This window comes from Manihot esculenta, chromosome 18 (assembly GCF_001659605.2).
Source record: "Manihot esculenta cultivar AM560-2 chromosome 18, M.esculenta_v8, whole genome shotgun sequence".
Lineage (NCBI taxonomy): Eukaryota > Viridiplantae > Streptophyta > Magnoliopsida > Malpighiales > Euphorbiaceae > Manihot > Manihot esculenta.
Genome location: NC_035178.2, coordinates 1152002 through 1174870, shown reverse-complemented (window position 1 = coordinate 1174870; position 22869 = coordinate 1152002). Strand labels below are relative to the sequence as shown.

General features: G+C 33.5%; 3 protein-coding genes and 1 long non-coding RNA gene across 9 annotated transcripts; 2 read left to right on the top strand and 2 right to left on the bottom strand.

Moving 5' to 3' along the window:
- Nucleotides 1–3564: 3564 nt before the first annotated feature.
- Nucleotides 3565–5630, bottom strand: LOC110606716 (24-methylenesterol C-methyltransferase 2). 5 transcript variants are annotated; one of them, XR_002486557.2, is made up of 3 exons: nt 4492–5630; nt 4095–4222; nt 3565–3954 (listed from the first exon to the last, which is right to left on the bottom strand). XR_002486557.2 is itself a non-coding variant. In XM_021745666.2 (2 exons), the coding sequence occupies exon 1, from the start codon at nt 5590–5592 to the stop codon at nt 4510–4512; it is 1083 nt and encodes a 360-aa protein (XP_021601358.1). In that variant the 5' UTR covers nt 5593–5630; the 3' UTR covers nt 3565–3954; nt 4492–4509. The 5 variants fall into 5 exon arrangements, 3 of the variants coding, with proteins under 3 accessions (XP_021601358.1, XP_021601357.1, XP_021601356.1); XR_002486558.2 differs by having other exon boundaries at nt 3565–3876; XM_021745666.2 differs by lacking the exon at nt 4095–4222.
- A 3542-nt stretch (nt 5631–9172) lies between these two features.
- LOC110606068 (hippocampus abundant transcript-like protein 1) lies at nt 9173–15454 on the top strand. The gene is made up of 14 exons (XM_021744811.2): nt 9173–9631; nt 9908–10019; nt 10241–10353; nt 10998–11120; nt 11214–11413; nt 11664–11739; nt 12594–12680; nt 12806–12886; nt 13063–13095; nt 13261–13314; nt 13394–13435; nt 13804–13882; nt 13959–14029; nt 14885–15454. Exons 1-14 carry the CDS (start codon nt 9476–9478, stop codon nt 14972–14974), a joined length of 1317 nt encoding a protein of 438 aa, XP_021600503.1. The 5' UTR covers nt 9173–9475; the 3' UTR covers nt 14975–15454.
- A 499-nt stretch (nt 15455–15953) lies between these two features.
- LOC110606403 (phospholipase D delta-like) lies at nt 15954–22328 on the top strand. Of its 2 annotated transcripts, none has more exons than XM_043953058.1 (10): nt 15954–17272; nt 17444–17560; nt 17961–18155; nt 19595–19876; nt 19964–20032; nt 20120–20267; nt 20493–20641; nt 20945–21095; nt 21505–21731; nt 21818–22328. In XM_043953058.1, exons 1-10 carry the CDS (start codon nt 16364–16366, stop codon nt 22109–22111), a joined length of 2541 nt encoding a protein of 846 aa, XP_043808993.1. In that variant the 5' UTR covers nt 15954–16363; the 3' UTR covers nt 22112–22328. The 2 variants fall into 2 exon arrangements, with proteins under 2 accessions (XP_043808993.1, XP_043808992.1); XM_043953057.1 differs by having other exon boundaries at nt 15957–17272; nt 20945–21115; nt 21531–21731.
- Nucleotides 21465–22847, bottom strand: LOC122722382. The gene is made up of 2 exons (XR_006349369.1): nt 22553–22847; nt 21465–22440 (listed from the first exon to the last, which is right to left on the bottom strand). It is a non-coding gene; the product is annotated as an uncharacterized LOC122722382 (long non-coding RNA).
- Between the last annotated feature and the right edge of the window lie 22 nt (nt 22848–22869).

Sequence of the window (22869 nt, the reverse complement as noted above, 5' to 3'; positions counted from 1 at the left end):
TTTTATGTCGAGAAAGTCTCAAAAAAAATAAAAAAGGATTTAATAATTCGATTAGGGACAATAATTTTAATCGTTAAATTTTAAGTAGCACCTAATGTTTTTAGTAGGATTTCAGTGGTCTTTTAAAATAAATTATTATGAATTATTATTATTCTTGCACATACTTATATTTATTTTATTTATAGTAGCATTAAAAGTAATGTAGGAAAAGAAAACAAAATATTAAATTCATAAGACTCCTATGAATTATGAAATTTGTTATAAAATTAACCTAAAATATTTAAAAGTGTGGGTTTATTTTACTAAAAATATGCTTATATTTTATGTGGTATAAAGGTTTGTTTTGTTTATATTCAAATAAATAAAATTCTTGAATTTTTATATAGTTTAAAATAAACACCTTGAATAGTATACGAGATATTTCACTAAATTTTGGCTAATGTATATATTAATAAAAGTTTATACATAATGAATATGTGATTATTTGTTCATAAATGATTGTTTATATTTGACACAAGTTATAATATAGTATATGAAATTAAATATTTTTTTATTTATAAATTTGATATAAAATATATATAAAAAAAGCAAATGTGATTTGGGGTATTAAAATTATAATAATAGTATAATTATATCATAAGAGTAAAAAAGTTTAGACATTTCAATATCAAACTAGTGAACACCCGTATAATGCTAATTCTGAAAGAAATTTCGAGATGATATAATTGCTCAATTTAGTGGAAGATTATTATATTTAATGAATTTTTTAGATTTAAAATAGCTTATACTATGTAGACAGCAAATTTACATATAATTTAACCATAGTCATTGAACTATTTTAATCAAATTTAAGAATTATTTGAGAGTACTATGAGTTATGATATTATTTATAGTGGATGTTCCACTATATTAAAAGAATACAGTGATATTAATTATAACTTAAATTTAAATGAGATAAAATTCATTAGTAATTATATATTTAATTTAGATGGTGACGCAATTAATTGAAAATTAATTATTGTGTCAAAACTACTATATAATCAAAGTTTATTGCTTTGAAATTAAATGATAATGAAGTTTGAGTGACTAAAAAATTTTTTAGTAAACACTTTATTAAGAATAAAATCAATATCATTTGTATATTGTGAATAGTACAAGGCAATAACTATTATAAAGAATAAAATTTTCAATAGTAAAAGTAAACATGTTCATATAAGACATGATATGATTGAAGAAATGATATGATTGAAGAAATATAATTATATTAATTAATTATCAAAATGATATGATTGAAGAAATGTAATTATATTAATTAATTATGTGAAGTCAAACTGGATTTGTCCAAATTCTTAACTATATTTTTAAGAAAAAAATTAATAAATGAAATATGAAATAGAATGAGACTTGAGCCAATATGAAATTAACAGTGATATAAACCTAATCTTTATCATTAGAGGTCCATGAAAAAAGTTCGTATGAGTAAATGCAAATCACTTATTAGTTATGTTAGTATTATGTAACGTTGTCCATTTTTATAGTGTGAGAAATGCTAGACTGTATTAATAAGATAATGAGATGATGAATTGAAAGCTCTTAATTATATTCATATATTTTATGGGCGGCGTATAAACAACAGTATACACTTGATGATATCACCTATATAAGTGTGACATAATTTTTAAAATACTTATTAACTATTAGGCGTGTGCATGGCCTATTAGCGCAAAACAGTATTGATAACAAAATGTGTGGAGTTTTATGAGATTGATGAGATATTAGTTTACATAAAAGAGTTTTGATGTCTTACCAATTATTTTGTATGTTTAATTTTATTAATTTAGATCTGATTCATAGTTTAAAATATATCAGATTCAAAACACATATCCTCAAATATTGAATTCAATGATGAAAATTTTTTTGAAATATGCGGAGAATTATTGTAAAAATAAATTTATATTTCAAAATATTTTAACTCACTAATAAATATTCAGTTTTGATATTTAAAATATTTTAGATTTCAAATATAATTATCTTATTTTATAAGATTTTATATGGTTGAAAATTTTATAAATTTTTTTAACAGTTTATCACAATTATTTTTTACACTATAAATAATATGTATTTATATATAAAAAAATACTATCATTTTTTACTTTATTCTTTCTTTTTTAAAAAATGAGTTACAAATTACATATAAATTTATGGGATTGCAACATAAATTATTAAAATAGTATCCAACACTATTCCAATTTTATTATTCTATCTATCTTTGCAACAATTAGATCAGGAAGTCCACCATGAAAGGATAAATTTTGCTGCTATGGGCGCTGCGACTAGCAGCATATTCCACAACCACAAGCCTGTCCTTTGCCATTTTAAGAGCTTCATTGAAATCTTCTTTACTGCGGATTTGTTGTACTCTTTGGTCTCTGGGGGCAACTGTGGCCTGTACGATGAAGTTTGTCCTGTTTTTGTCTAGTAATTTTGTTGCTAAGGTTTATGTTTAGAGGCAAATGGTATATATAGAAAGGAATCATGGAAACGAAGATTGCTTCTAGGGGTAGTTGAAGGAGCAGATGGTGGCTTTGAGAAGAAATTGGTTGATTGTAGACATGTCAAAGAATGTGTTTGAGGCAGCAAATAGTGGGGAGATGGGACTCGGGAGAAGCACAGAGAAAAGCAGGGCCGGCGGCCAGCTGAAAAGGTCTCTGGAGTTGATACTCGCTGGCTGTGTGGGCAGCACGATATGCACAAATCTGGGCTTATCTAGATTTTTATTAGTGCTCTTCAAGCAAATGCTATAAGCAATATCATAAAATCACAACGCAAATGAATTTATAGTATTGGACACTACAAAATCTTACGTTTGTAATTTACGAATATATAGATATTTTGAATAATTAGATAACGGAGTATTTAACCGGAATAATCGCAAGCTGAAACTATATTTAGTTTCTTAACAACGAAAATTTCATATTTTGGGCTTTGCGGGGGCTATGTAAATACTTCATGGGCTTAATGCTCGAATTATTTGAGTTTCGGGTATGGGCCAGATGCCTCTTACGCCTGAATTTTTAGCCGAGCCTTGCAATATAGGAGGAAAATTTTACATTTTACACTCTTTTTTGCTTGGACGTTTTTCAGGGTAATCAAAAGTTTTTTAAGATTTAAAAACCTTAAATCTCTGTGTTTAGAAGGGAGTAAGAGTTTTTAAAGTAAAATTTTTAGAGATTTCAATCTTAAAAAGGAGAGAAGAAAAAAATAAAAGTAAGTTTGTTGGGCTACTATTTTCAGTGCCTGAATGGTCTAAACCAAAATAGGAATTACATTTTATAATCATCATAATCCACATTTATGAGTTGCTAATAATCATGACGTTTGGCAGATAAAAATTGTGGGATCAAGTGAAAGGATAATGAAAGGGAAGTGGGGACTAAGAAGTTTCCATCTATGATTGCAATTTCTAGAAGATCTACTTGGTTAGCTGAATACTTCCCAGTTTGCTTTTAGGGGGAAGGATTTTATGCCAAAAGGAATGCAATTTCTTTCCTAACCAAAAAAATAGCCAAAAACAAAATATTTCCAAAAATCCTTAATGAACTGTGTAAAGAACAGCCAAGTTCTTTCGCTATGCGTCCTAACATAAACATATAATATTAGAAACACAAGCTTTGCTGAAATGAAGTCGTATCGTATCGTATCATCCACGGTGCAACTCTCTCATGACCGGACTCTATTCAGGGAAACATCACCAAATTTAATAAGAAATCTTGGAGAAGATTCAGAACGTGGGACCTCCAAGCTACTCATCCTTCAATTACTCCTTGAGATTGCATACATTGCCCAAAATCTTTCCACTTTTTAGCCTCGAGTGAGCTGCCCACAAATACCCCTCTATTAATATCCACCGGTAAATGAGAGGATCCAGCCCAATCCCATAGTCAACATGACATCCTACCAAAATTTCAAATTCAAGCAGTTTCTTTTCATCTTCTAAAAAGGTTGCGAAACAGATAGAACTGAATATATCTTTTCTTTTTCAACCACTGTAGAAGAAAAAAGGAAAAAGAAAAACTAGGGATAACAAGACAAACCTACAGCCACAAAAAGCTGTATCCATTTGGCTGAATTATCCCAGAGCAAAAGTCAAGAACCAGTGCTGGACTGCTGGCCCCTGCCCACCTAGCTACGCCTTTTCTTTGCAAAAGCGCCTTTACAATTTCTTTTTATGCGAGTAATGAAAAATCCAGGAAACATGTTCTTCACATTAATAAAAATGGAAAAATAATCTAGCAGAAGTTTTAACTTCAAGGCCAAGATCCAGCCACGACATTTAAATAAATTCCAGAACAAACATACAAAAGATCATAACAAAAATCGAGATGTAGAAATGAAAAAGAAAAAACCTAAAAGAAAGAAAAATAAGGTAACAAAGGGAAATGGGGAAGTGGTGGAATTAGAGTTGCTGCAACATAATTAACCTGGTGTTACCTCAAACCATCTCTTCGATTAAGAATTTGAGGGTGTTTCAGGTTTTCTGCAGAGAATCATATGCATCGGAGTGAAAATCCCAGTGTCGCCTCCCTTTGTCAGATAATCCGCGGTTCTGAAAAGCATCTCGTGGACATCCACGGTTCCCTTTGGAGCTATCCCCAAGGCAGCTAATATTGTAATGAGAAGGTGATTCCTCCAGTAGGCGATCCTACCCATTTTAAGTCTCGTCCACCATGGCTGTGCCGGTGGTTTTGCCAAGTCCTTCTCTTTCACCACCTCGAACCCGACTTTCCTCGCCGTCTCGGCGATATCTGTGTAGCTTCGGAGCCCAGGCAAGGCATCTCCTCTTTCAATGCCTTGAATGATCTCTACGTGTTCAGGATTGTTAGCATTGTACTTGTCAGTTGTGACCCATTCATAGGACACGTAGAGAGATCCAGGCTTCAATACTCGGAAGATCTCCGCATATACCTCTTCCAGCTTCGGCGCGTGGCATGTAGCTTCAATAGAGTATGCACCGTAGAAGCTGTTTTCCGGGAATGGCATCTCCAGGAAATTCCCACACACAACTTCGCAGAGCGAATCTAGGCGAGCTTTCTTGTTGTGCAAACGCGCACGGTTCACCTGGTAATCGTTGATGGTGATGCCCACAACATTGGCGCGTGAGTGGGCGGCGATGGCACGCATAGGCCCACCAACGCCGCATCCCACATCTAAGATTCGATCTCCAGGCTTGACGTCGATGAGATCGACGGCCATCTCTTCATGGAGGCGCGTCGCATCACGGTGGGACTTCCCTGGGACTGACGGAGAAAAGTGGAAGGACTGGCCCCATCCCCACTCGTAAATATCGGTGACTAAGTTGTAGAATGTGTCGACGAAATCGGGGACTTTCTCTGCTGTTTCGATCTCTTTTGGGCGGCGAAAGAAGGACCAGTACTGCTTGTAGTTGTCCTGGACTTTCTCGGCAGAGATCGAGCCGCCAGAAAGATCTACAGCCCGTTTGCCTTTCTGCTCTGCTGGGCCGAGAATGCAAACGAACCAGTAGATGCCGCCGGCGAGGAGAGCTCCAGTGCAAAAGAGAGCAATAGAGTCCATTTTTTGAAATGGCAAAAAAAAATGTAACGGGGATGACTGCACGCCTCCCTCTCTTTTATCCTGTTTGAGCACTGTGTTGGGGTGTTCACGGAGCTTTCGTGTCAGTGGACCTCAGTATGTCACGCGCAATGCGCGTGGATGAAACAATACTGCTCCATGAACACGTGTATAATTGATGGCGGTAAAGTTGGGATTTTGTTTCTTTAAAGATAAAAGGAAAATAAAAGGTTCGAGATGTGATCAATTTACTGTTTTATCCTCACATATCGTAGAAGATTTTTTTTTTAAGTACAAAAGTAGTTATCTTTAATAATTATTCTCTTTTTATTAGAAATGCAAAAGATCTAAAGAAATTTAACTTTAACGCTCAAGAGATAATTTCTTAAATAATTTAATTTCCAAGTATTAATTTTACGTTAAAAACGTTAACTTTATAATCTTTTTGCCTTATTTAAAAATATAACTCCTCGTGATTTTCTCTAATTAGTAATTTTGAGAATATCAAATTTCAATTATAATTAAAAGCAAATAAATAAAAGAAAATATGAAGATCAAGCTTAATTAAAGAATCAATACTGGAATGAAAAAATTAGAATTTATTTTTTTAAAATTTATTATAAAAAAATTAAATGCGTGAAAATGTTCTAAAGTGTCTAACTACAATACTGTATTTGAAAAACTTTTTGGATAGGAGAGAAAATAAAAATAAAAATATTTTTATTTTTAAATAATAAATTACTTGTTTAAATTATATTCTATAATTTCTATAAGTGATAAAATTCTTATCATAATAGAACGTTATTTACATTATAATATTATATTTATCTAAAATTTTATATTTTATATTATTTAGAATTTAATTTTATTATGTTATTCATTTTTAATAATATTTAAATTACATTTTTTTGATAATTAATTTCCATTATAAAAAAAAAAGCAAATTACTTATGAATTCTACAAATTGCTTTTTCAACTTGTTTTTCTCCCTTTATATCTTATTTTCTATCAAAAATAAATGATGAATAGTAAATTTTTTTATTCATCGCTCTTAATTTTTTTTTCTTCCCTTAAACTGAAAAATAAGTAATCAAAGAGAAAAGGTTTATTATTTTCCTTCCTTGCTCCCTGACCTTGTACACGAATACAATGTAAGCAATATGTAAACTTTCAATTACAGCATTAATGAACACAATATAAAAATCTAAATGCAATAAAATTTATATTTATTTAAAATTAAAAATTAAAAATTTTAGGGTGAGTGGTTGGTTAAAGGGTAAATTAAATGAAAGCTTTGATATTGACAGAAAGTGTTGTAGATCCAATGGGGGAGGGACTACGCTTAACACTGTGTACTGTGTGAGTTAGTTAGATTAATAGAAAGTGCCGTCTAATAAATACAAATAATGTCAGAATAAGGTTTTTACTTGTTTTAATTTTTATATGACTCCGTGGCCCACACCGGTTGGAGATGCTGCTCATCCATCACTCTCTCATTAAAGCTGGGCTCCCTACCTGTCTACTTAACTTAACGCGTCTACGCCAGTGCTAGTGTACGGCGTTCAGCATTCGATCACAGTCTTTATCTCCTATTCTCAAACAGAGCGAAAAAGATTTTTTTTTTTTTCTTCTTTTCAGTTTTGGCAGCAGACTTGGTTACACATGATAAAATATCTTTTTAGTTAACAATTTTGTATGTTAAATAATATTTTGATGCAAATCATATATTTCTAAAATTACCTAAATAAAATATAAAATTAATTAATAATTGTGATTAAAATTGAGCAATAAAAAATTAAGATATAAAATTGGTAATATATTAGAATATCGATTGGATTCCACAGCACAGGCAGTGTGGAAAGACGACACAGAATCTTTAGAAGACTAATTTAACTTTTGTCACGTGCTTTGATGACAATGATTGACATTGTTAATTAGGTATTATGGCTGTCGCTCTTACCTTTTTCACTGTCCCATTACTAATAAAATTCTTTAGTTGGGTTTGCTTTAAACTATTTGAATTCTTCTTATAATTCTGGAGATCAGCTTAAGCTTTGAGTTCTGCATATGATGCGATTGTAATATTTAAGAAAAGCTAATACTTATTTTAAACTTATTATATAATAAAATTACCTCAATTTAATTTTAATATTTTAAGTAATGTATATATTTATTACGTACATATTACTACATTGCATAATTATCCAAATAAATTAATAAAAATTACAAATAAGAGTCCAAATTATGAAAATATACTGATTTTCAATTTATTAATATATTGATTAAGATTAATGTTCTATTTGATTATTTAAATAAATTGTTTTTCTAAAAATCTAGTTGAACAAAAGGCTGCTCTCGGGATTCTTATTCTAATGTCTATACGACTGTGATTGAGGAAGACACACGTCGAATACGGCATTTTTATTGTATGAAATTTTACAAAATTTATTAATTAGTTTAATTATTTAAAAAATATATTAAAATATTTATAATAATTTAAAAATGCATTATTTAATTTTTTTATTAATTTCAATTATTAAATATCGTAGAAAATTTTAATGCAAAAGGATTGATCAATGATTTTTTTATAAATTGAACAGTTAGTTAATAAATTTTTTTATATTATAAAAATTAAATAATAAAATATTTTTAAAATTTTAATAAATTTTTTAAAATATTAAAAATATTTTAATTTATTTTTTAAAATTCAACTAATAAATTTACTTAACATAAAAAATTAAATAATAATTTTTTTTCTTATTATTTTCTTTGTAGTAGCTCACACCCGGAATTAGAAAAAGGCCTTTGAGGATGTCACTGTTGCTAAGAAATGGGCTAAACTGGAATCATGAGATGTCCCAGGGCCCTTTTAGCTAAGCCTGAAATCTAAAAGAAAGAAAGTTACCAGGCCCAGGTCTCATTTTCAGTAGAAACAAACAGAAAATCAATTTTACCAACGACAATTGATCTTCATTTCTTGGTTTAACAAGTATGACTTTTAATTTAATTTAGCTTCAGATCCCTTCAATTTCACTAAGACATGCCCTTGTTTACTCCATATGAAACAGCATGGACAAACTGCCAATTCCGACCGCCACATCTCATAACTCACCAACTCAAATACACTCTCTTCTAATTTGCAAATGTTAGTCTAATGTAGTCATCAGGTTGAATTCAGACGCAGTTAGTTTCAGGTGATCTCAGTTTCAAACAGAGTTCACTAATTGAAGAGAATTAAGTTAATATAAATAAGTGACAGATGGTCGGTCAAAAAATAACATAGTTGGCCAAAAAAAGAACGTGTAAGAAGAAGAAAAGGACAAATGGTTGATAAGGTTGAGAATAGAGATGTAGTAGAAGGCCCAGCCAAGCCCAACGCAAATCCTTCGGCGGACTTCGGCTGTTGGTTTACGTGAAACTTGTGTTACCCGCAATCAACCTGACCACACCCTGTGCGTGACCCAACGACCTTCTTTTTCCTGCGAACACATAGTTTAGCAGCTAAGCATGCCTCTGTGTCTCACCCTGTCTGTCACCATCGTCCCTGTTCTCTTACATCCTAAAACACAACATAGGAAGAGCTAGTTTATTTGAGGTAAGCTTACCCTTTTATAAACTTTCTTGAGCATTTGTGAAAGAAACAAAAATTGACCTCCACCCCTCTATTTTTAGGCATTTTGGGAGAGTGGCACTGAGATTAATGACCATATACTTTAGTCTAAACTCAAAGACAAAAACAAAAACAAACACAGAAGCACCCATTTCTTTCTTGTTATATTCATGGAAATTCTTTGCGTGTTGGATCTTCCACTTTAGTTGCTCTTTCGTTCTCTTCTTTGGAGCTAATTAAAGCTAACCAAAGCAAGAGAGAGAGAAGAAAGGAGCAATGGAAAAGTTAAGCCATCTCTTCTTGACAGTTTTTCTATATAACTTCTCGACGTTCATGGTGGTTCCAGCCATGACCGATGTTACTATGGCTGCAATTTGTCCTGGACAAGTTGAGTGCTCTCTCGCCATTTTTCTCAGCGGATTTCAACAAGCGGTTGGTGCTCTTGTCTATTTCTCTTGTCATCATCATCATCTCTGTTTCCTCTGCAACCAAATTAAATGATAGGTGCTTTGAATCTGGAATAATAAATTGGATATCAGATAAGTTTTTCAAACATGCGTGTGGTTTATATATATATATATGCTGGCTATTCTTGGCTTTACTCTCTGGTCTGTGTAATGTATGAATTGCTTGTTTAGTGATTACATGCAACAGAATCAAGATGAAATATTTGATAATCAATAAAGGGAGAAGTCTGATTTTGTGCAGATCATAGGGCTGGGGACATTGGTGATGATGCCTTTGGTAGGAAATCTGTCGGACAAGTATGGGAGGAAAGCTTTGCTTGCTTTGCCGATGGGTCTTGCCATTATTCCCTTAGGTAAATTAATCAGCTCTTTTATTTAGTTTTCAAGATGAATGGGTCTTGTTATTACCCATAAATTCAATTTGTCTCATTCCTTTACTTTCTATGGAATGAAGCAATTCAATTCAGTACCAACTTGTCAACTTTGCTGTCACTTCTTCCGTGTGGAGAAAAAGAAAATTAATATTTTTATTTTTTCAAGTGAATTTATATTATTATTGAAAATATGGTTGCAGCCATATTGGCATACAGCAGAACCAGGTACTTCTTCTATGCATATTATGTGCTTCGCACTCTCACTGCCATGGTTTGCGAAGGAAGTCTCCATTGCCTCGCTCTTGCTTATGTGGTAAAACCTATCTTCTTTCTAATTGTGATTCTTACGTTTGTTTTTGGGATAGAGCTACATGGCATCACTTGATTGGACCACCACTTTTCTTTTTTTAAGAAAAAATTCTTCCAAAGCTTTCAAATTGATACTCCAGTCGATCCTAATTCAGTTTATAAACTAAATTTGCCCCTGGCTCTTTAATTATGTTTCCTTTCCTTTGTAACGGAAAAATGAAGAGCTTTTAAAAATTAGTATTGATTAACTAATTTTAAAAAATCAATTAATAGAGCTTAACTTTTTTTAATAAAATATATTTTTAAAAAAAGTAATTATTTGAATGCAATATTATCATGTTTGTTACTATTTGAAATTTAATTAAAGCATATAATTATTATGTTTGATTAAGTTAAACGAAAGTAAAAATAATGTGAAATTAATTGCTATAATATTTTATTATAAATAAATAATAAATGTCCCGATGCATATTGTTGGCCTCGTAGAGGCCCGATTGGGAAATCCAAGCCCAGCCCATAAGTTTGGAGGGAAGCCGTAGACCTCGATTCTAAATCCAGGCTTTCAAATCCGATGTCACAACTTGATTTTCTGTATTCTCTCCAAACCAAACTGAAGAAAATGTTTTCATTCGTTGAGACTATTTTCAGGCAGACGGTGTTCCTGAAGGGCGACGGGCATCGGCGTTTGGAATCCTTTCAGGAATTGGATCGTCGGCTTTCGTTTGTGGAACACTCTCTGCTCGTTTTCTCTCCACTGCATCCACTTTCCGGGTCTCCCTCTCTCTCACCGTTTGTTTTGTAATTTTTCTCTTATTAAAACGCAGCTGAAGTATTCAATTTATGGGTAATTAATGTATTTATTAGGTTGCGGCGTCAATGGCAATTGTGGCCTTAGTGTACATGAGGGTTTTCCTTCAGGAATCAATCGTTGATGGAAGCCTTTCCACACCAATACTATCCCATCGAGAGAGTAAAGTTGACGCGCTTGGAAATTCAAGTAAGAACGTGCAGATTTTTAAAACCATGCCTTCCTTGGAGAATATGATTTGCTTGCTCAAAAGTAGGTTAGTGGGCCTTTCTAAATGCTTCATTATGATTTAAAGCTTTCAACAATCGCATTTATGATCAATTTATGCCGGAAGAAGTGAGAATTTCTTTCACTAAATTGCTTAAAACTTAGTTTGGGTAAAATCTGTAATCAGCACCGGCATGGTTGTGTTCTGGAAATATTATCTCAGTTTCCAGAATACTAATCAATCTAGGCTGTCCTTTTCTTTTGATGTCAGTAATTATATTGTAAACGTTTATTGGCAGTGTTACGTTGTCACAAGCTGCTGTTGTTGCATTTTTCATCAATCTTTCTGAAGTTGGCCTTCATTCTTCCTTAATGGTACTTCCTTAATTTCACGCAAATTGGACTTCCCAGTGTTAGTTTTGCATTTATAGGAATGGCAATATTTTCGGTACCGTTGAAGTTCTCTGAACATGTGACAGGTACTGGCTTCAGTATATTCATGGCACTCCTAATCTCAAGCCATCTTAGCTTGAATCACCTTACTCAGGTGTATTGCATGAACAAACGTAGATGGGCAATTGGGCATGATAGGCTTTAAGGCAATACTGGAGAATTATGTTTCTGTGATTATACTTTCTAGGCTTCAATTTAGGATTGGTGAACTTCTTTTTGACACCTTAACAACTGGATTTAGGGCGCACTTGATTATTTATTAAAAAGAGTGAATAGGATTTGCTGTTAGTGATCTACAGCAAACTTATGAGGGTAAGGAATAGTCTTAGGGTACAACCAATTTATTGACTGTGTCTTATCAAGGACTTCTTGCAGCTGAAAGTGCACCCTCTTTGATCCCCTCTGCAATGGTGTAATGTTGTATGTCAATGCACTTAGGACATAGGAGTGGGAGGCAATGACCTATAGTCATAGTACTATGAGAGTATGAGTTGTGGATTTCAGTAAGAGGTTTCATATAAATGTGACTCGATGTATGTTTATTTAGGAAGTCTTTGGAAAGTAAATGCATATCCAGGATTTGAAGTCCTATATATGCCTGTAGCGCCACAAACAGGATTAGGGCTAAACAGATTCATGCCCATACCATAGAGATCTAAGTTTTGGCTTTTAGGATTTAAACTAAGGGTCAGTTAACTGTTTTATTGCAATTGTACTTGATAATTCAAAATGAATATGATGTGGAGCGAGCAGTTGAATTTTTTTCCCCTATGCAGTACTACTTAAAGGCACAATTTCACTTTAATAAAAATCAGTTTGCTGACTTGATGGTAATTTCTGGGATTGCTGGGACAATTTCACAGGTATAATCTGCACCACTGTGTTTTAAATTTAGTAATTTTCTTGTGTGTGGGTGTTTTTTTTTCTTTTTCAAATTATATTTCTACATTCTTTTTTTGTGGATTTCAAAGTTGAACTGATCTTGCAGTTGGTTCTCATGCCCATACTGGCTCCTGCTTTAGGAGAGGGGAAACTGCTTTCAATAGGGCTCTTTTTTACATGTGCACATGTAAGTGCCTTGTTTTTATTATGTAATTTATCGTCTGTTCATATTGTGACTATCTGAGTTTCCTACTTCTTTCTTTTGAATGGCCATTGACATTATTTCTGATGCATGTTTGTGATTAGTTTTGCTACCAACTTCTTAAACATGGACATAATAGTAATTATTACCTTGCCATGCAGATATTTCTTAATGGCATTGCGTGGTCCTTCTGGGTATGACTTTTCAACTTATCTAGCTAATGCAAGCTTTTCCTTTCATTTTTGGGAACCTGTTTCTTTTAGACCAGGGAAGCTTTATCAATTTTAGTGTTTGTCTCTGGTCTATTTTTTCAATTACTTGTAGTAATTCTTGGTTGCTAACATTTAAAAAGCTGATAGGTTCCTTATGCTGCTGCTATGCTCTCAATTTTGTTTGTGTTTTCACAACCATGTGTGAGTTTCTAACTTCATTTCTCATCAAAAAGTTATTGTAACATCAATTTCTGAATATATTTTTTAAAATGATCTGCAGTTGCGAACAATTGTGTCAAAGCAAGTTGGGACCTCTGAGCAGGTAGAACTCTTGAAAAGTGGTTTTTGATGTTGTGGTGGATAGATTGTGTTGACATTATGTCTGGAATCTGAATTTTAGTGTTAAAAGTTTTTCTGATCCCTTTAAAATAAGTGTTTCTAGAACAAACTAAATGATCCCAACGTTTATGTTGAAAAATTTTTCTGGTCAAGGTGATGAATGAGAAAAGAAGAAAAATTAATAATATTTTGCTTGGGAAAAGTAAGGTAGTCGATCAATGTAAGAATTGCACTCTTTTTAAGCCCATACATTTTTTTTGTTCACGGGAGTTCCCCAGGTCTCCTGCCTTCCTACATTCCTGTTTGTCATAACAATATTAATCATTTTTCTCCGTCCTTTTTTCTTCCTAGGGCATGGCTCAAGGATGTATCTCAGGCATTGGTTCCTTTGCCAATGTTGTTTCTCCGCTAGTGTTCTCACCTTTAACAGGTTATTGGAAGCTTAATGATAATATTGTCAGGCACAAAAGTCGATCAAAGCTAATACGGTTGAATTGTTTTCCCAGCTTTATTCCTATCTGAAAGAGCACCATTTCATTTCCCTGGTTTCAGTATCATGTGCACTGGATTTGCATCGGTAAGGACTCCTAAATTATTCGAGGATGCTTGTTGCAACATTCTGTCCCTAAATAATCTATAAATACGACCTGGAAGTATCAATATCTCACTTGTATAACACCAATGCATAATTTGCTTTTCTAAAGTAGCATTGGTATATCTAATATCAAACCCAGCAAAAAACAAATCTGTCCCTAAATTTGATGCTAAAGATGCACGAACTGCCACACCAGTATACTTTTGATGATTCATTTGAAACCTTGTATTAGAGAATCTATGAGGACTGTTGAAGCAAGTGATACTTTAGTTTCAAACTCCAAATTTTTTACAAATTTCAAGATTTTAGTTCGTGCATTTTGTTTGTGTTTAATTCTGAAATCCAGCTGCAAAAGTAGATGTGAAAATTTATTTGCAAAATTAATATTCTAAATAAGGTGTTTCATTGCTCTCTTAGCTGATTAGGTAGAAACTATGTGATATTTTGCAGACTTGTATTGCTGAAAATATCTATGAAAAGAAGAAATTAAAAAAAAATTAGATCTTGTTTCAGTAGCTCCCTCTCTTTCTTAGTTTTCTTTTCTCCCTCCAAGTCCAACAAGGACAAACCAAGCATGCGTATAGAAGTGCAACAGCACCCTTTGATCAACTGAACTTAATGTCACGAGGAAAAAGTTTGTAAACCTTGGAACTCAGATCTTTCTCCATCCTAGAGCCTGTAGGTTTTGAAGTTATTACCTTGATCATTGATGCATGTTGAGGGTGGGCATTGATACAACAGTTGAGTTGTTCCTTTGACTAGTATTTGAATTGTTGTCAGATTTATATCTTTTGTTCGCCATTTAATGATCTTTCATACTCTCCTTGTCTTGTGTAGATGATAGCCTTGATTCAGAGTACCATGATAAGGACGGCTCCTCCCATTTCAAATGAGAGTAGCAATAATAGCAACTATGTGGATGCCTAATCATGACAAGAGGACTACAAAATGCATCTGTTGCTTTCTGCTCTCGGCGTTAGCCTTAGTTTTATAAAGAACTTCCCATCTACATTTTTGTAATGGTGAAGCAGCAGAATGGGCTAAATCTGGAAATGAAGTCGAAACCTAGCATCATTGGATGTAGTAGCCGCCATAAAATTTAAAACTTTAATGCTATTGGTAGAGTTTATCTAATTGAAGTAGCATTAAGCGGCGGGCGGGATTTAAACTAACATTCTGGGATTTTGTTTTCCCACGATATGCATGAGAAACCACAATCTTCGCAAGTGTGAATTGGTGCGTCTTCTGTAAATATGATGAAGACAAAAATAGGCTGGCCTTGTTGTGGTTATCAGTTATTGCTGGGCCAAATCCGTATGTTTTTTAATTTAACTTTTACATTTGGATTGAATTGAAATCAAAATTAGAATGTCTATAATTAACTTTAAAAAACAAAATTGTTGGATCGAAATTGCTATTTATTTTAATCCAAAGTTAGTCTGATTAGGTCGGACTATGTTATTAGATAAGTGTCAAGATAAATAATTATAGAATTTAGATATAAAATAGGTAGATTAAAAAACCTTTTAAACATATATATATAATTCTCTTAACTTATTACTATATCTTACTGTAAATCATATTCTGTAATTAAATCAACAAATTCTAATGAAAATATGTAATAATTTTTTATCTCAATTAATAATTTTAATTTCAACACTTGTCTTTATAAAAAAAATAAATTGAAATAACTAGGTGAAATAAATGAATATAAATGATAACATAAATTTAAAAAATTTAAAAAATAATTAGTATTTTCAATATTTTTAAATAACAGATAATATAAGTAAATAACTTATTGCTACGAGACAAGATAATTTCTCCGTGGTTACGGGAGGAGGAGGTCAAGGTCCACGTCCACGTCCTCCAACTGCAATTTGAGTTGCCAACGTTCTTATTTGTTTTTTTTTTTTTTATAATATTTTTTCGACAGTTGCCAACGTTCAAAATCTCCCTTTTAATCCTTTTGATTAAGCTAAAGACCCGCATTAGTCCCTATCCACGTGTCGAATGCTTTGTTGTTAAATTCTTAACACCCTCTCGTCACCCGGCAGTTTCATAATCCGCCAATTTTCTATCTTGCAGGATCTTGCCGCCTGCACTTTTAGCAGTTGGCTTCGTCGGAGAAACCAACCGCGAAGCTCTACATTCTAACGGCGGCTCTTTGCCTTTCATGCGATGTCGTTTCTCCGGTTGCTCCGTTGATGGCCAACTTCTTCTTTCACACATTAATCCATCAGCTAATCCTTGATCTTTCATTCCGTATTACACATTTGCATAATACCATTTGATAGTTCTTGCTCCTTAGCATATCATATGATGGCGGGGGAGTCTCCGGCTTCCGGTATGTATCTCTATGGTGACCTTGATTTGAAGATCATTGAAGCTAGGCGGTTGCCCAACATGGATGTTTTGACTGTCCGTTTTCGCCGGTGTTTTGCCACCTGTGATGGATGCCGGGAAACTAAGATCAAGCGTCAACAACACCAAGGTAAAATCGTTACTAGCGACCCTTATGTTACGGTTTGCCTTGTGGGAGCCACGGTGGCTCGCACTCGCGTCATTCCCAACACCCAAAATCCTTTCTGGAACGAGCGTTTCAAAATTCCGCTTGCTCACCCGGCCAGCCAGGTGGAGTTTCACGTAAAAAATAACGACGTATTTGGCGCCGATTTGATAGGAGTTGCAACTGTTCCGGTCGAGAAGATCCTTACCGGCGAAATGATTAGCGATTGGTTTCCTATACTCGGTCCTTACGGAAAACCGCCGAAGGCAGATAGCGCTGTACGCGTTGAAATGAAATTCATGCAATGCAAGGAGAACCCATTGTACCAATGCGGCATCGCCACAAGTCCAAAGGATTCTGGCATTCAGAATTGCTATTTCCCTGTCCGCCACGGCGGGTCCGTTACGCTGTATCAAGACGCGCACGCGGCGGACTCTAAGTTGCCGGATATTGAATTGGAGAACGGCGACTTATTTAAGCGTGAGCAGTGCTGGGAGGACATTTGTCACGCAATACTAGAAGCGCATCATATGGTGTACGTAGTGGGTTGGTCGATTTATCATAAGGTCAAATTAGTGAGAGAGCCCACAAAGCCATTGCCAAGCGGTGGGAATTTGAATCTGGGGGATTTGCTCAAGTACAAATCGCAAGAAGGTGTTAGGGTTCTGATGCTGGTTTGGGACGATAAGACTTCTCATAGCAAATTTTTCATAAATACGGTGGGTAATGCCTCTTTCTGGATTTGCTTTTTTTATTAATGGATTCTTTCAGAAAACGTCACTTAATTTCGTAAAATTTTATTGAGTAAAATTTGAGTGTTGCAGATTGTTGCTTAATTATTGAGATGAGGTGTTCTAACTCTTCCCTTTTGAATGGGATTTGGAATGCAGACCGGAGTGATGCAAACGCATGATGAAGAAACACGCAAGTTTTTCAGGCATTCTTCTGTTAATTGTGTGTTATCGCCGCGTTATGCCAGCAGTAAGCTTAGCATTTTCAAGCAACAGGCATGCTTATACAGTGTTCCACTTACTGTTGCATCTTCTTTTTGTGCGTGTGTTCATTTCTAGCTATCTGATATTTTATTGATAATCTCGTAAGAAAAAGCTAAGAAACTTAAATATGAATTTAATGAGGATGAAAGCTTCCCTTTTCTCTGCGTAGTTCAGGAGAAGAGTCAAATTTCAACTTGTAATCCCCTCTCTCTCTCTCTCTCTCTAAATAATTTTCCTAAAAAAGTATAATTACTAGCAAATTACTAACAAAATCACTAACCTGACAGCAAGAATGTCTTGATATTTGGAATTCCCAATATACATAATTCTAGTTTTAGCAACTGTAAACTTAGTGGAAAAGATAGAGAAATCTTATCTAATCATGCTGAAATATATTTTGACATCTTTTCAGGTTGTTGGGACCCTCTTTACGCATCACCAGAAATGTGTGATTGTGGATTCACAAGCATCTGGAAATAATCGGAAGATAACTGCTTTTATAGGAGGCCTTGATCTTTGCGATGGCCGTTATGATACACCAGAACATCGGTTATTTCAGGATCTAGACACTGTATTTCAGGATGATTTTCATAACCCAACATTTTCTGTGAGTATAAATTTCCTAAGGATCTTCAGTATTCCTTTATAACCTAAAAGATTTAAATAGATTGCATTTCTCATGGATAATTAAGTATAGTCCAATTTACTTCGCTCCTTTGTGAGTAAAGATAAAAAAAATAAAAAAATTCTTAAACCTGGTCTTTCCAAACCAGGACGAATTTAAAACCTGATCTTTCCAAATCAGGCGAATTTAAAGTTTACTGTACTTTAGAAAGTATACCTTACTGCATATACAATGTGCGATGTATATATATATATATATATATTTACATTGTAATTCTTAAAAGTTTTAATAAAACTTACAATTTAATCTATATTTTTTAAATAATAAATATTTCAATTTTTATTTTATTAATAAAATATATATTCTCTAAAATTTACTATTAGTTATAAAAAAGTAAATAAATTTTAAACCCATAATCTTAATTTTCTTAAATCTTAATATATATTAATATATTTTATAACAGTATTATATTAAATATTTTTCACTCACATCTTTAACCTCTAAATTTTTTAATATCTTATTTATATCAAGATATTTTATTATAGTCTCGGATTAAATATTTCCTTAGATCTATTAAAATAAGTAAATTTAATACAACTCAATAAATTATTTTTTTAAAATTTATATAATTTTTTTAAATATATTACAATAAATGAATGTATAAAATAAAAATAAAATACAAACACTTAAATTAAATTATTTATATTAATATGATAAAAATATTTAATAAAATATTATTATAATTTGTAAAAAAATTTTATTTTATTAACAGAATAATTATTTTATTAAAATTTATTTTTCAACTATAATAGTTTAGCCATTTGAATTTCATTTTTATAAACAATTTAGCTTTTATATTTAAAAAAAAAATAAAAAATTGTTGCCTTAATTGTGTTGAAAAAATTATTAATATAAACTTACAATAAAATATATTAATATAAATAAAAATAATAATAAATTAGAGGTTAAGAGTAGATTTACTTAATGAAGAAAATATTTAATATAAAACTATTATAAATATTTTGATATAAATTACAAATTAAAAAATTAAGGTTTAAAGATTTTAGAGTTTATGTAACTGAGAAAATATTTAATATAAAATTATTAAAAAATATTTTGATGTGTATTAAAAATTGAGAAAATTAGAGTTTGCAGCATAACTAATAATAAATTTTAAAAAATATGGATTAAATTGTAAATTTTATTAAGATCGTAATGTAAATCAATTTATATATATATATACTATCGCACTTTGTTATTGGGAAAAGGCCCAATTTTAACCGCATGATTGCAATATTTTCAGTAGGAGTTTATCTTCTCATGCATTGATGAATTTTCTTTTTCATTTTAATTGTGCTGTTTTCATACCATCAGTTCGTATATAATAAAATATCTGTCTTCTCAATTTCTCTAAATGATAGGCAGGAATCAGGTGTCCTCGGGAACCGTGGCATGATTTGCATTGCAGAATTGAAGGACCTGCTGCATATGATATTCTCACAAACTTTGAGCAGCGTTGGAAAAAAGCCGCAAGATGGTCAGAATTTGGACGACGTTTTAAAAGGGTAACTCATTGGCATGATGATTCTTTAATAAAGTTGGACCGGATTTCATGGATACTTAGTCCTGGCCCCTCAATTCCACATGATGATCCTCAACTATGGGTATCCGATAAAGATGATCCTGAAAGCTGGCATGTTCAGGTTATTTAGTATGCACTTCCCAGAGTAAACGTTCTATTTTTTTATGATGTTGTGTTATGTAAGCTTAACTGTTTCCCAAATTGACAGGTTTTCCGGTCTATAGATTCAGGATCCTTGAAAGGGTTTCCAAGAGATGTTTTTCAAGCTGAGTCTCAGGTTGAAAAGTTCAGGAAATGACCTGTCCATTGTAATATTTACCATCACTTGATTGATCAATTTCATGGTACTCTATTTTTGTTGCAGAACCTTGTTTGTGCCAAAAATCTGGTGATTGATAAGAGTATCCAAACAGCATATATTCAAGCTATCAGATCTGCCCAACACTTTATATATATCGAGAATCAATATTTCATTGGATCATCATATGCATGGCCAGCTTACAAAGAAGCAGGTTTTAGACAACATTACTTATTTTTTACTTGACGGCTAACCTCTTCTGCCTTACCTGTTGTACTTGGGTTTTTTAAAAGGAGAACCCGTTTGTACAATGCACTTTTAACACCCTTGTAATCTTATCTTATTAAAACCTGTTGCACACTTCGTCATCATATTCGCCTCAGTGATTTGTAATCAGGCGATTCTTTTTCCCTCAATTTATTTTCTTTGGTATGGTTAGGGGCTGATAATCTGATTCCTATGGAGTTGGCATTGAAGATTACCAGTAAAATTAGAGCAAAGGAGAGATTTGCTGTTTATGTTGTCATACCAATGTGGCCTGAGGGTGTTCCCACTTCTGTCTCTGTGCAAGAAATTCTCTTTTGGCAGGTAACCCTACATATGTGTTTAGTTTGTAATTATAAGTTGAGGCATAAAAGCTAAAAAGGAAGAAGCAAAATAGATTTTTTCAGCTGCATTTCTTTTAGACTGCAACAATTTTTTTATATATATACCGATAAAGGCAAATACTTAAATAAGACATTTTCCAGTGGTTAATTTATCTTGTTAGGCGCCAGTCAATTAAGTGTGTTTGAACTATGGCTGCTTGTTTCATTTCCATGGCACGAATAATTGCTAGGTTTGTTTGGAACTGTACTTAGCCATGCAACTGACAATTTCTTGCTTTTATAGGGACAAACAATGCAAATGATGTATGAAATCATAGCAAAAGAATTGAAAGCCATGGATCTTGAGGATCAACATCCACAAGACTACTTGAACTTTTATTGTCTTGGTAATATGGAAGAACCATCCTTGTCAGATTCAAGTGGTAGTGGTAAACGTACCAATTCAGTAGACATGGTAATCATTCTATTTTGGAAAGTATTTCCCAATTAATAGTCTAAATCTTAAAAATTTGTTGGTTATGAATTTCAGGTCTATGTGATCTGCTTGCAGTAGGTTCAACTTTGCATTTACTGTCACTTCTTACTGGCACCATAGAGCTGGTGTAAAGCTAGCTCGGAACTAGTAACTTTTTGCTAAATCAGCTCTATAATGTCAGATTCTTGTTTTGATCATCATTATGACTATGTTGTACAGAGTTAGCAGTTGCATCTGTTTCCTTACTAGGCATAAATTAGATTTGCTGGATAATATGAACGATTAGGGAAGGGATACTTCTGTTGCAATCTTTGGAAAGTAAAGTGGCTTTATGTGCTGATTTGAACATTTCTTTCCTAAAGTTTGAGAAAATTTTTCCATAACCAATTTTCAGGATTCAGCCTCTCAAAAATATCGACGTTTTATGATTTATGTACATTCCAAGGGAATGATAGTAGATGATGAATATGTTATATTGGGTTCAGCCAATATTAATCAACGATCTTTGGCTGGTTCAAGAGATACTGAAATAGCAATGGGTGCATACCAGCCCAGTCACACATGGGGCAATAAGGGGCGGCATCCACGAGGCCAGGTTTGTGCTCTTACATATTCATACACTGCTTGCTTTAGCCAAATGAAGCAGAACAGGAGTTAACTGATACTGTGATGTATCCCCAGGTATTTGGATACAGAATGTCACTTTGGGCAGAACACTTGGGGTACATTGATAGATTGTTTGAAGAGCCTGAAACTTTGGATTGTGTGAAGAAAGTGAGCATGATTGCTGAGGATAACTGGAGGAGATACACAGAGGAGACGTTTTCCCCATTGCAGGGGCACCTCCTTAGATACCCTTTGCAGGTAGATAGTAACGGCAAACTAAGCACGTTGCCTGGACATGAGAATTTCCCGGACGTAGGTGGAAAGGTGCTTGGAGTTCGTACAAACATTCTCGATGTATTAACTACATAGCAAGTCGAGGCCCCTGTTTCTAGTTCACAAGGTATCACTTTGATTGCTAAGGGGTAGGCTATAATTTTATACTGTGGCATGAAACTCAGAAACTATAGGAGCCTTTTGAGAGTCTTAAATTGATTACTCCGGGCTAATTCTGAGTTACTGCCAATCTTGGTGTATAGAACACAATGCCATTGTAGCATTTCCCAAGAGTTTTCTTTTTTTCCCTTTATGTTTTCTACTTCATTCCATATTATTTACAAGAGTAGAAATCTTAACTGCCGGAACCAGTAGCCCAGCCTCTGACAGAAGCAGCACTCAGAACCAATAACCAGGGCCGCGTCCTGATACTCGTTGTTACCGAAAATCCCGAGGAGAACACCAATCCACCAAATTGAAATGGAAATTGAATTACAAAATAGCAAAATAGAAAACGAAACGAAATTTGAAACTCACCTTGGACAGGGTGGGATTGCAGAAGAAGGGGACGATGCTAGAATCGTTCGAAGATCAAAATTTCATTCCCTGAATCATACTGCTAAATAAAAATGAAGAATAAAGGATAGAAATTAGAGTGAAAGAGAAGGCAGTGAAGCAACGCACTTTTGGAAGAAGTGTGGAATCGAAGGATTCTGGTTGGAGAATATAAGGCAGAAGAGGAGCTCAGTGTTTCCATGGCGATTTTTCGTGACGAAGAGGGACACGACGCTTGACCATCTCTTTGGTGACTCGCTCCTGGGGGAGGAGGTAATGGGCTCCGAGTGATGGGCCGA

Coding starts and splice junctions, on each gene's coding strand:
- LOC110606716 (XM_021745666.2), bottom strand. CDS start 5,592: ATGGACTCTATTGCTCTCTTTTGCACTGGAGCTCTCCTCGCCGGCGGC.
- LOC110606068 (XM_021744811.2), top strand. CDS start 9,476: ATGGAAAAGTTAAGCCATCTCTTCTTGACAGTTTTTCTATATAACTTC. Junction 13,436..13,803: donor AAGTTGGGACCTCTGAGCAG/GTAGAACTCTTG, acceptor TTTTCTTCCTAG/GGCATGGCTCAAGGATGTAT. Junction 14,030..14,884: donor TGTGCACTGGATTTGCATCG/GTAAGGACTCCT, acceptor TGTCTTGTGTAG/ATGATAGCCTTGATTCAGAG.
- LOC110606403 (XM_043953058.1), top strand. CDS start 16,364: ATGATGGCGGGGGAGTCTCCGGCTTCCGGTATGTATCTCTATGGTGAC. Junction 20,642..20,944: donor AAGAAATTCTCTTTTGGCAG/GTAACCCTACAT, acceptor TTGCTTTTATAG/GGACAAACAATGCAAATGAT. Junction 21,096..21,504: donor TTCAAGTGGTAGTGGTAAAC/GTACCAATTCAG, acceptor CTAAAGTTTGAG/AAAATTTTTCCATAACCAAT.